The sequence below is a fragment of the Coffea arabica genome, chromosome 10c (assembly GCF_036785885.1).
Source record: "Coffea arabica cultivar ET-39 chromosome 10c, Coffea Arabica ET-39 HiFi, whole genome shotgun sequence".
Taxonomy (NCBI): domain Eukaryota; kingdom Viridiplantae; phylum Streptophyta; class Magnoliopsida; order Gentianales; family Rubiaceae; genus Coffea; species Coffea arabica.
This window is the reverse complement of record NC_092329.1, coordinates 50,618,892-50,632,605: the sequence shown is the minus strand read 5'-3', so window position 1 is coordinate 50,632,605 and position 13,714 is coordinate 50,618,892. Positions and strand designations below refer to the sequence as shown.

At 34.2% G+C, this 13,714-nt stretch overlaps 1 protein-coding gene across 1 annotated transcript; it reads right to left on the bottom strand.

Annotated features, from left to right (window-relative positions):
- Nucleotides 1-1,622: 1,622 nt before the first annotated feature.
- Nucleotides 1,623-10,911, bottom strand: LOC113714863 (uncharacterized). The gene is made up of 13 exons (XM_027238983.2): nt 10,779-10,911; nt 10,173-10,543; nt 9,395-9,523; nt 8,925-9,017; nt 8,698-8,777; nt 8,087-8,200; nt 5,337-5,410; nt 4,375-4,451; nt 3,189-3,272; nt 3,024-3,116; nt 2,819-2,926; nt 2,667-2,741; nt 1,623-2,284 (listed from the first exon to the last, which is right to left on the bottom strand). Exons 2-13 carry the CDS (start codon nt 10,452-10,454, stop codon nt 1,832-1,834), a joined length of 1,662 nt encoding a protein of 553 aa, XP_027094784.1. The 5' UTR covers nt 10,455-10,543; nt 10,779-10,911; the 3' UTR covers nt 1,623-1,831.
- Nucleotides 10,912-13,714: the final 2,803 nt, after the last annotated feature.

Here is a 13,714-nt window from a genome sequence, read left to right as displayed (position 1 = left end):
TCAAATGGGTTTTTACCCAAATTTGTCTGCTACTAATTTTTTGTTTATCGATTTTAACTATAATAACTTCAAAAAACTTTTCAAAGTTTTTTAACCTACACACTTCAAAATATTCAAAACAAAAAAAAAAAAAAAAAAATTCCCTTCCTCCTCTCTTCTTCCACCTCAACCAACCACCACCTCCTTTGCCGGCCAAGTCCTATACAACCTTAATTAAAGTTTTTAACTGTACTACTAGTTTAGTTACACTCTAGAAGCACGTTTAATTTTACTACTAATATAGCAACCCTAGAAATAGAGGTGTCAAATAAAACCATTTAACTAATTTTACCCATACCCGCCCATTAATAATTGAATATGGGTATATTAAATTTTTATATATGGATATAAATGGGTTACCCAATTATACCCATTTATTAAATGGGTATAATTGGGTAACCCATCTAACCCATTTAACCCATTTAACTTACATTCCCAAACTTTTTGTATTTCTCGGGGTGAAAAAGAGTTGGCACCACCTCACCCAACCCCAACTTCCAGACTTTTTCTTTGACCGACAATTAACCCCGTCAAATCACCCATTTCCTTCCCTTCATTTCGTCTTTTCTACTTAACCAAATGCTTCTTAACTTTAACAAAAAAAAAAAAAAAAAAGCTTCTTAACCATGGAAAAAAAAAAGGCTGTCAAAAATTATTTAATTTTTTTCTTTTTTTTTTATAAAGAAAAGGTATTGAATTTAAAACTTCCTACTCATAATCTCTTCCTATGTTCCAATCAAATCCTCCCTGCCCTGTTCAAAATTATTTGCATTTGGAGTTGGATTGCATGTTTGTTGCTAGTCTAGCATAGATCATTGCGGACTGTTTTTCCTTTGAATTTCGGGGATCAGGTTAGAAACTTGCACCACTTACATTATATGCCCACTTCAACTTTCATCGAAAACAAGTAAGTAATATTATTGAAAGTGTGTCCAAAAAATAAAAATCACAAATACTAGGGGTTCAAAGTTTTGGATTAAATTTTTTTGTTAACTTTCATATTATTTAGTCCAAAATTTTAGATTCTCATTGTTCAATTATTAAATAATATGTAATTTTGCGACATGGCATGCGGATGGAAAAAAAATTGATTATTAGACTTATTTGGCATAATAAGTAAATATTTAAAATTAATGATGGGTGTAAAATGGTATAAATTGATAATTTAGTTTAAAAATGAATTTATATGAGCTTGTAAAAATTTAGAATAAATGGGTTATAAATGGATAATTGGGTTACCCAACTCATTTTTTGACTTATCCATTTATACCCATCTAATTAAATGGATATAAATGAGTTGACTCACTTATACCCATTACCCATTTTACCCAACCCAAACCCGCCCAAATCACCCATCTTGCCACCTCTACCTAGAAACACGTTACTAGAAAACTTGATGATGTCAACAGAAGATAATGATGAGTGATAGTTTTTTATTCAAAGCAAACGAATCATGAACATCATGGATCACTGCATTAAAGCCTATTTGTTTGCTGAGGCAGAACAAAGTTGGACAGAACTTAATAAGCGTTTAAAGAAGGGATGTGAAACAGATCAGAGAAAATACTGACATTAGGAATAAATTTGAAAAAAAAAACCTTGATTATTCTTGAATTATTATTACTTCATCAATAACCACCTTACTATTGGGACGTCAGAATTCAGAGAAAGTGCGAAGCAACGTATGAGATCAAAAATTGAGAGCTTTCATCAAACAGAAAATAGCTCAGGCAAACATGCCGCGGCAGCTTCTTACCTGCCTCGGTGAAAGATAAACTTGCTAACTAGCCGCCTATCTATACTTCTTGGCTTTTGCCAACTTTTTCTTTTTCTTCTTCACAGCTTTTGGAACTTTATGTTTGCGAGCCTCCCTCTTCTCCTCTTTAACTTTCTTCTTGTTCTCCTTCCTAGCAGCTTTTCTATCAGCAGCAGTCGGCTGCTTGCCTCCACATGATGAATCTAATTCCTCTGTGTCAGTTGAATCACTTTCATCTTCATCCGTTCCACTTCTGGACCCACTGCTGGCTGATTCTGAGTTTTCATCTTGTAGTGAAACATCTTCCATAGGTTGCCCAACCTGCTCGTGTGACTGTCTTTCTGCCAAGGAAGAGTCAGAAATAGAAAGGGCCTGCTTAAGACCCGTAATAGTTTGATAGTACATGTCTCCAGTGTCAGCACCACTAATCAGCCGCTGCACATCCTCCTCTGCATTTTTGACATGATCTAGTGTTTTTGGAATGTATGACTGGAATCACAGAAAAAAGATCCCAAAATTAATAAGACTTGTAGTTTTGCTGAGTTCTCAGTCTGATACTAAGGTGACAACTCTACATTCAAATGCATGCTAAAGAGCTTCTAATTATAAGAAATAACAAAATTTCAGAAGGTTTTTAATGATTAACTAGACTTAATTGGGTTAATGAGTTGATGCATATTTGCAAAGCTCCTAATTCATTTATGAAGTCTGCTAAACGCCAAAATAGATTCAGTACAGGGTTTGTCTCATGTATGATATATGCTCAACATGGATTTGTTTTTTGAAGTGTTCCTGGAAGTTATGTAAAATTCATTTCAACAAGAACATCCTCAATATCGGGTATTGAAAAAACATCGTGAGAACTACGGACCTGCATAAATACAGAATCAGCAATTTCTTCTTCTGCAGAAATTACATGGCCTCTAGCCAAAATTTTTTGTTGCACCTACGAGATAGAATTACAGTTTAGGTTCAAATAGTCACAAGCTGCAACAATAAATCACATATGCACTCATGTCTTACCTCTTCCAAATAACTATCCACTGAATCATCATTAATAGAAGGATCAACTATAAAATCAAATAATTCTCGTATTGTCATAACACCTACATCATGTTTCCTGAAGAAATCCTGAACCAAATCATTCCAACCATTTATCAATACAATTCAGGAGCTCATTCCCATTAATAATTCAGCTGAACCACAACCAAAGAAAGATAAGACTCACAGAAACATGAACACAATCCTCTCGAAGAAAATCAAGGGCATGAGGATGATCAAGATCAACTGATTGTGAGACATCAATGATGTGCAAGTGCCCCTGCAAATCAAGAGGTTTTTGTTTGCTGAATAGAAGAACAAATTTGAAATAAAAGAAAGGGACGTGGCCTACCTCAAAATAAAGAATATTATATTCACTGAGGTCTCCATGCACCAGCTTGCATTTCTGGTACAGTGTGCGCATTACCATAATGATCTGCAAGACAAAGCAAAATACTGTAATAGCAAATCTTTTAGGTAATCCATCTTTTTGAAAAACAACTGCAACACAAGAGACAAAGAGTTGAATCTTATCCTTAATGATATTTTTAGGACAACTAGCTATTTGAACCACATCCATAACGAGAGCTAGAGAAAATGAAAAAAATGAACCAATCTGGTATTACAATGACTTGGCAAACAAGGACAAACAAGAGAAGTTTTAATTTGGTGCTACATGTCTATTCTAAGGCCCAACAATCACATTTGAGATTGCATTGCATTATATGAGAACTGAAAGAAGACAGCAAAGCTACTTCAGAGTAAAGTGGACCAAAAATCCAAAAGAAGAAAGGGAGAAAAAAAACAGCCAGTGATTGCAACTTTCATGTTCTTTCCTCTTAAACTTCCAGAAGAAGAAGCTTCCATGCAATTAAACCTTCAGGAAATAACTGGTTTTATATATGCTCAAGTTTTTTGTGCAGTGATGTGGATTCTCTCAGTTTTTCTTACTCTCCCCAACCCAACCCCCTCCCCCCCAAAACAAAAAAAAAGAAAAAAAAAACCAAAAAACCCCATCAAAAAAAAGGGAAAAAATTACAGCAATGTGGATTTTGATGACACTCACTACATCATGTATTTGCTATGCTGTCTACGACCAAACTGAGGAACTCATAACATCAATTTACCAATGTGGAAGTGTTGAATCAAAGCTGAGATTCTAAATAGATAATAACGATAAATAAATGGTAAGAAACTGAGTTATCACTGCATGGATTGGTTATACCTATAAGTTATATTCAAGATATTGACAGCAATTTATCTACCATGAAAGAACTTTAGCACATGAATCAGTTAAATGAGCTTATATTGAGCAAGAATGCATCTGAGATACATGAATCAGCTGTGGACATGAAAGAATCCAATCATTTATTTAATGTAATAATATAAACGTATGTTGGGCCAACAGCCTATTTTGTTTGCACGGTACTTGGGCCATCTGAAACTAGCATGTCCACAGCACTTGTTATATTGCCATCATACTTTCTCACAGGCACCATCATCAGATATCCAAGATAGAAATAGAAACACATAATTACCTCCACATAACATTCTTGTAACTTGTCCAGAGATAAAGCAGCGTCCTTGAGCCGAGGTGCAGCCCAACCTCCCTCACCTGCAAAACAGAATGTGATCATCAACTGAACCAATTTGAGAGAATATGCTTCCAGTGTCAAAAAGACTTATTCACCCACATGCGGCAAAGGCAACAGCAAAGTCAGCAGCAAGGCAGTAATACTCTTGAAAACACACCTTTCAGCTAGAAATCAATTTTCTGCTTACGTATAAGACTTCCTTTCAATGAATATCTAATTAGTATTTTTATTAGATACTAAAACCATGCAATGACCATGAACACCCAAAACAGATCTACTTGAGTTCTATATGTGCAACAGCATATCGGTAAGCAACTGGAGTTAGAACCCAGAGTTACAGTTATAAACAAGAATCTGAAACCAAGGCACGTGCAGTATAGAAGGGATGACATGCCTAGATTAGATCAAATAAGCTTTTATCCTGTTGCTTACTCTAATTAACCATTGTGCATTTCTCTCTTAAGCAGAACCAAAAACATCTAAATTTTTAGGATCCACCACTATTGATTATCAGAAACTTTATTTGCCATGCAATTTACAAGACACAACATATGAGTCCGCTTTGTTAGCAGCATAATTGACTGACATATAAGTCAGCTATGTGAACAGCATAACTAACATACAAAAGCATGAGTTGCAGCAAGCTTATACAATTTGGTGAAACTTTTTGTCTCCTTCATTGTCCTTATGAGTACCTTGCATGGTGAATCAGTAATTTTCTGTAGGAAGGTCATTTTTATCAGTTTCTAACTCCATCTAACTTATTCTATCTTCCAGGTATTGGTACAAAATCTTTCTATATCAGGAAGAGATGCGCTTCATGCAGCTACAATTTTTCTTAAATTTCATTCACCAAATGGTGAAAAAGACAAGAGTCGTTAGCATTACAAAAGTATGTAGAGTACCTATGAATTCCATAACCAGAACATGAAGTCTCAACAGAATCGGAGTGGGGCACCTTATTCCTGCTGCCTTTAGCCTGTAGTTTACCATGATCATGTTCTCTCAAACTATGAAATGGAAGACTTCTTCAAAAGAATAATTGGTTAAGTAAATATACCAATGCATGAAATGAAGGATTTCTTCCAAGCAATATCTGGTTAAGTAGATATAACAAATGCAAGAGGCTTACTGATATCAAATTCATTATAGGCTTGGCTCCATGCCTTTGGGAAAAAACTAGAGGTGGCAAAATGGGCGGGATTTGCTTGGGTTCGAAATGGAACCGAATCATATGGGTTTGGCCCTAACCTTACCCATATGTGTTTTGGGACTAACTTGGGCGGGATCACTTTGGAATGGGTTTAGATTGATCCCGCCCAATACCCTAATCTATTTTCTATATTTTTTTCCTTTAATTTTTTTTTTATTTTTTATATAACTTTAATATTTTTATTTATTAAATTTCTTTTGATCTTATTGTGAACTTATATTTTTCTGAATTCATTTACACTCTAGAACGATCAATAGTTACTTTAAAAAGACATAACATTTTGGTAAGAATGAACATATCTTCTCCCTGGATTAAACCAAAAATTGGATTAACAAATAAAGGAAAAGATACGTATATAGTCATAATCCAACCTTACCCACAATGTTGTTTGACACAAGGACTAGAAATAGGATTTTTTAACACCAAATTCATTTTTATTGACATTCTTAAAATTTCCAAAATTTGATACAAAAGAAATTCACATTAAATGCTGAATAAAGCTAGCACAAAAACGAAGAAGCTAATTAAAAATTGATAACAGGGTTGCATATAAAAATCTATGTAGATAGTTCAACAATTAGCATAAAATCAAAATAAAGGGTGCCAACAGTTGTTAGTAAAGCATTGATTCTTGTAGACACCAAAATTTTACCAATTCATTTTATTTTTATTGTTATCTTTATTTTTTTAAAGCTGTTTAAATGAAATCATTTTCACTTAATTGGTTTTCTTTCGTAGGAAAGTGAAGAAAGGAAAAGAAAGAAAATGGAAGTGAAAAAAAATCAGATTTTGCAAAAAAAAAAAAAATTCAGAGATGAATTTTTGGATAAATGAAATTTTTTGGAAAGATATTTGGGCCCAATGGGTACCCAAGTATTTCCCAACATTTCCCATCAAATAATGGGTACAATTGGGATGCATCCCATTTTAAACCCAATATCAAATTACAATACCCATCCCGCCCAAAGTCCTTTTGGGCATGAGTAACCCATTGGGACTTGGGACAAATTGCCACCTCCAGAAAAAACCATCATTAATAACAAACATAATGCAGATTGAAATTAAGAAAAAAAAAAAAGATATTCAAGATGAATGGCACATGATGCCAAGAGATAATAAATATTCTGAACTACAAAATCCACAAAATATAAATCAATCACCGGAATTGCCTAGTTAATAGATTCACAATGCACTTTGCATTAGCCACGATAGCCCTTCTCTTTTGATGCAATACCATAACTCCAGTGTTTCTTCACTTCAACAAAGGTTTAAAAGTTGAAAACGTGATTTCATCAAGATAAAGTGGGAACATGTGGAAACATTAGCTTCTCTTTGGATTGCTGAACTGTTAAAAGATTATGAATTGGTCTTAATCAACTTGATTTTATCGTCAGGGAAGAGAGAATCTTTGCATTCCAGAACAGTCCGCCGCATTCAAAAGCAGACTGTGCCAGAATATATGACACTTAACTTGCACTAGCTGGTGCATAAAATCCATCTTGTAACCCAAACAAACTTATTACAAGGAGGAGCATTAAAAGCCAAAATTCTCTACCTTCTGTGGATGGTATGCAAAGAAAGAAATCTCAAAGATTTTTCACTATAACCTATATGGCATATGGGCACTGGTTAATCAGGAAAAAAGATTTTCAACCAGATTAAGAAAAATAATAGCTGGAATAATTTCGACTAAAAAGGAACTTATTAAGTGGATTCCTACAAGGACATTCTCTGAAATATAAATTATATAATTTTGCGTATCAGTAGTAACTACCATCAGCCTAATGCGGTTTCTCAAATTTCATCCATCAGCTGTAGGTACACAGTGAATCTTCCATCTGATTCAATAAAGTGCTACTCAAAGAGTGACAAGGTCCAGGGGTGGATGGAGGAGGTCTGGGGACAACCAAAAAAAAAAAAGAAAAGAAAAGAAAAAGAAATAGCAGAGCAAATAAATTCCTCTAAACAAAATGCCAAAACAAATGGGGGAAGAAAAGGTTTAGGTTCATTGATGAAAAGAAGAAGATGGGAGAACAAATAAAGATCTAGCAATCACTATAATCTGCCCTAAAAAATCTAAGCTAAATCAAATGGCATGACACACTGTAATGAGCTATGGAGCCCAGAGATTATCAAGTTAAGCAACTGCAAGTAATGAAAGCAAGAAAAAACTTCTATTGACATGCACATCACATGAAAAGAAAAGATGCATAGATGCTTAACGTTAACGACATGTAACATAAAAATAATACAACAAATTGGAATTACCCAAGTCCATCAATGTAAAAACAACTATCCATTGTGAAGGCTGACAAACTATGTTCATATTAAATCCCAAAAATTCAAAGCACTCAAATAAAACATATATCACTTCAGCCACAAAAGTATCCATCTTCATTTAAAAACTAGGAAGAAAAATAGAAGGGTCAAAACATTTAATACCTCATAAGATTCCTCATTTCTTTCTCAGCCCAAGTCTTGACCATTTTTCTGGGATTGTGCTTGCAATATCCGTATCTGAAACGATAGTCACCTTGTACATACCGATCTCTATCCCTGTCATTCAGAATAGCACACTGCAAGATTAGCATGTCATAGATTTGTAAGGGGCAGCATAAATTACCAAAGAAATGTGATTTGTCAGAATTCAAAAGTAGAAAGAAGAAGAAAACCATATTTGATACATAACTAGCCTTCCAAAAATCCAAAAGAACAAAAAGCACAATAATAAGATCTTATTTATAGGAACACAGCATGAGAATCTTAATCCTATTTCAATTATACCAGAATTAAGGTATGTTCCTCCCCTTCACATAAAAAATTCATCATAAATTCAGTTGCTTTCATTTATGTCAGAATATTGCAACTATCTCACAGAATTGCAAAGACTAGAATATCAATGCGCACAAGGAAAGCCAAGTAACATTTGCTAGAAACAAATTAATCTTGCCCCCAAACTTGCCCAATTTTGATTTGATAAGAATTTCTAATAACTTAACAAATTATATGAACTTATACATCAATTAAACAGAAACAAGGTTCACCATGCATACTTAAATACAAGAACTGAAGTTTTGTAGACTTTGATTGCAAGTTCTTGACCATCAGGTTTTGTAGCATGATAAACATTGGCCTGTAGGGATAGAAAAGGAAAAGAAGATATGTCAACACAAGATCACAATCAGAAACGAAAATTTCTGGGAGAAAGTTCAAGTCTGATTGATAAACAAAGAAACATCATAATTGACTTTTAGATTCTCAGTGCTCAGTAGTAACATACTTCCTTTCCAGTAGAAATGCAGCCATTAATATCATTAAATATGCCCCGATTCAGCATTTTGAATAAAACCATGCGAGTTCTTGGGTCAATAGCCTGAAATTAAAGGAAAAGGCTAGTTCAATGAAAGGCTTGTTAAAGCTTCTGAACAGAATTAAGTATGAAAGAAAGTACAGTGCCTACCTGGATGAAAATTCACAGTTAATACAGTAACTATTGTATATATCCAATCATAAAGCATGCACAGAAATTTTTTGTATTTAAGTCACCAAGTCAGAAACACAAAATGGTGAAAGCATACTTCGATTTATAATGGAATTTTGGTCCCTTAGCATGAGAGAAAGGAAAACCTAACAAAATGGCATTAACTGAGTAAACATAAGGTTCTCAACCCCAAAATAAATAAATAAATGAACAAATGAAACATTTGGTTAAGGCAACTGATCTTCTACCTACAAGCTCAAATATTTTACCTGTTCAACAGTTGCACGGTCCGCTTTTTCTGTACTTTTGGTTTTTCCAATGGCCATGTCACGTACACTCTCACGAATTGCAGTTGTAACAGAGTTTGACATACCAACATTCACTCTTCCTTCCCATTCCTGTACCATCAAGACATTCTAATAACCTTAAATGCACACAAGCATGCAGGGAAAATAAAGTAAAAAAAATAAACTTCTAACTGCCAATTATCTTAAAATAGATGGAGGCAGCATGGACGATCAAGTCTTGCTTCTAACGTCCAAAGATCTCCATCTTAAGAATTGGTGAATACCTTTTTTGCATTGGCCATACTCAATTCCAACCGAAATTGAATCTCAAGATTTATTATATAACTAGGAAATTATAAAATTAGGAAAAAGAAATCATGCATTCTGATCTTTTGCTTATAATTTTGGTAGGCAACTCATCTCTTACTTTCAAGAAAAATATTAGAAACTTGGAAAACATTTTAAACCAAATACGAGAAAGAGCATGGAAAGAGTGTAGCATACATTCCCAGTATTTACTACCTCATTTCTTTTTTTTTTTTAATGGACCAAAAAAATATTTCAAGACATTAACAAAACTGAAACAACGTGCCAGAGGAATGAGCAGAAGATTAATTTCATACAGTCAGCATGCCAAAAGAATACTGGATTCCAATTTCATCCATGGAAAACTCTTAATTGAAACAATAGCACATAGAGAAAACCAGTAAACAACAAAGAGAATGCTAGCATATTATTACCAAACATGTTACAGAATTACCTCCAGTGGTGAAGCTCTGATGTGACTGGTATACTTTTGGTTCCTGTTTGACAGAGGTTGAAGAGAAGATGCATTAGGGCGAGAGTGAAGCCCTCCATGAGCATTTGGACGCCTTGTGTGCAGTGCTACAGCTCCATCCATTATTTCTGAATCATCCTTCGAATCCAAATAATCCAAAGCCTCTCCAATTTCAGAATCTGAGGACCAAGATAATTCTTCCTCGTCATCTTCTTGATCTTCGGATTCATTTACTGCCTCTACTTTCTCTACAGAAGAAGACATACTATATGGTACGAATGTCAAAATGCTGTCTTTCAATTCCAAAGCCTCTGCATTTTTTTTCTTTTTTTTGCTCGGGTTGGATATTCAACCTGAAAGAAAATTTAATAATACAAATTACATTGAATAGTTAATCGTTAATCAAGGAGGAACAAGCAGAAACGATTCAACATAGAAAATAAGCTCCGATACACGAAATGCCCTCTCTACAACGCCATAATTAAGCTCTGATACACGAAATAATTTGTGCAAGAAAACGACTTTGATGCTCAAACAGACTAATGTTTACATAAATGTTGAGTGCAAGATATAGAAGAGAAAGAGGACCTGCAGATGGTGGAGGAAACTATAGGATTGATAAGTGGCGGCGGTGGCGGTGGCGGTGGCGGACTGTTGGTGCAGCAGAAGGAGAGGGAGGGGACTTAGATGAAAGAAGGCGGCGCGAGTCTTTGTTGTATTGGCATCAGGAGTTCTCTAAATTAATTGTGATAATTTGATAAACCTCCTCTGAGATTTTTAATAATTTCACTTAGCTCCTCTAAATTTTTAAAAATACTAACTCATCTCCCTATCAACATTTTGGGACCTAATACTTGCATCATTAACAGTAAAACAACACTAGTGTCTTAAAAATTCAATATTATATCTTTACACATATTTGTAGAGAGAAACAAGTAAAATGCTTTGAACCAAATTAACCATATTTTGAATTTTTAGAAATCAACTAATTGGCTAAATAAAAAGGGAAAAAATACTAGATGTGTTTAATGCACTTGACCGATAAAGGAATCATATATGATGTACCAAATAAATAAAAGGATTCAAACACGAGCAATAATTGAGCCATAATTAACCATAATTTTGTTATGCTAAAAAATTAATTTGACATTAGAAAAGGGTTCCAATATTATGCTTGCTTTTTTTATGTACTTGATGATTAAAAGGAATTAGACGTGAGGAGGCTTTGGTTCTATTGTTTACCATGGTGATAACTAATAACAAGAGTCTTAAGGTAAGAAAAAATTTTTTGTTTTATTAAATTTTAAAAGTTATTACATTTTAATTACATATGGTAAAAATTTTTGGTTAATCATGTGTAATAAATAATAAGTTAGATCAAGTCATTAAATTAACTATTATTACATGTGAGGGACATTTTTGAAGTCAAGTGATCTTCTTACACCTAAAATTAAATTACTTTTTTATTGTTACTTTTTTGAATTGGGATAAATTGTTACAAGATATGGGTTTTATGGAAGGTTAGTGATTATTTTCAAAATCTTAGGGGGATTATAGTGAAACTTTTAGAAACCTGAGGGGATGTTTTTGAAATTATCCCAATACCTAAAGAAGATGTTGACAAAAGCGTGGTCACTTAGACGTGAAAGGTTCGCGCCTCTATGAGACACTAGAAAGCCATGCACATATTCTCCTCTTTCTCCTCTTCCTCCCAATTAGTAGTATTGGAGGGTGGGCGGAGAGGAGGATCTTTTTTTCTTTTTTTTTTTTCCCATTCTGGCTCTAATATTCGAATAATTTTTCCCCCAACCAGTTCAGATTAGGATGTTCAGTCTTAATTCCCATCTTTTTAACAGGTTGAATACTTTTCTACTCAAGGAGTCATAATTTACAGTAAAACTCGACCATTTGCGTGAAATCTTTGACCAAAATCTATTTCTAATTTCTGCAATAAATTTCCTTTAACCTAGTGGATTGTTCTGCAAAAGACATTTCAAAAGTTTTAGTTAGCTTTCACCCTTATTTTTCTTCTTGTGCTTGCTCTATATATTGAGACTAAGCCCTTTTTTTTTTGGGTCTAAAGGGAGGAAAAATACTGGTTCTCCACTTTCTGTTCATCACCAAGTAAGTGTCCATGTTACTACCAATCCTTAGTACTGAACAATGTGAATTTACAACTGTCGCTGTGTTGCAACCTATGTTTTCAGAACCGGACCGGATAGCGACTCGGCCGAGGTCAGGGGTCAGGGGTCAATGGGTTCGACCGGGGGTCGATAGGGGTCGAACCGGATGACGTCATAAATAAAAATTATTTTAAAATTAAAATGTTATATATATAATATCTAATAATATATTGATATTAATAAAGGCATATTCATATATATTTGATGTTTCAAATATATTTAACAAGAAAATACAAAGAAATTAGAACAATCAAGTAGCAATTTATATTATTTAATAAATATTAACAAGTTTAGAATTAAAATTATGAATTTAATTGAAAAATAACATCAAATTTTAGGACAATATTTATAAAGTATCAAATATTTGAGGTATATCAATAAGTTTTAACAATTTAGGGGGTCAAAACATAATATTAAAAAGTTTGAATTTTTTTTTTAAAAAAATACTGTTGAACCGGAAAAACCGGTTTTTTCCCGGTCAAACCCGGTCAAACCCGGTTTTTGACCGGCTTTGACCGGGTTTTAAATTTCCGGTTTTCTAATGTGACTCGGACCGGCTACCTGGCCGGTTCCCGGTTCAACCGGTTCGACCGGCCGGTCCGGTCCGAGTTTGAAAACAGAGGTTGCAACTCTAATCTTATGATGACAGATTTTCTTTTGAAGAAAAAATTTACTTGTTTATGTTCATGTCAGTATAGAAGACTTAGCTGTTGTTTGTAGAATCATCCATTAATCTCAATTCCTTCTCTTTCAGGTCCAGAAAGAGCGACTCAAGGCACTCTTGATGTTTGGAGCATTGTTTCCTCCTAAGCTTCGAGCTGCCCAACTTCAGTTTGAGACAGGTAGACAGAGAAGAATATGTATCACGAAATTACAATAAATCAAAGGATATGATGCTTTTGTTTCTTCATGCAATATTTTTTTCTTTTAAAATTTATGTATATGAGCTTTATTTTACATCTGGGAATACTTGGCCTTTGTTTCTTTCTGTAGTCTATGACCTATGTAAACTTGCCTCAAACACCTGTACCCCTTGGGTGCAGTGAGGGTCCTTTTTCTGATTAATGCTTGACTCCTAGAGTTTGGATAAATGTCTTTAGGATGACAGTCTACTCATTTGACCGAATGCAGTGTGAAGTGCTCGTGCTGTATTAGTTGAATACATGGTTTTAAAAAATTTTTTCTCTTCTAATCATCAATGGACTCCTTGGATCTTTCTTGTGCTTTGCTATCCTGAAAAAATGTTGAACCAAGTCCCTCTTTGTCCAAGTAATGGATTTGCAGCTCACTGCTAGAACATGGACACTCTTCAACCAAGTGAGCTTTTAGTCCCTTCTCCTA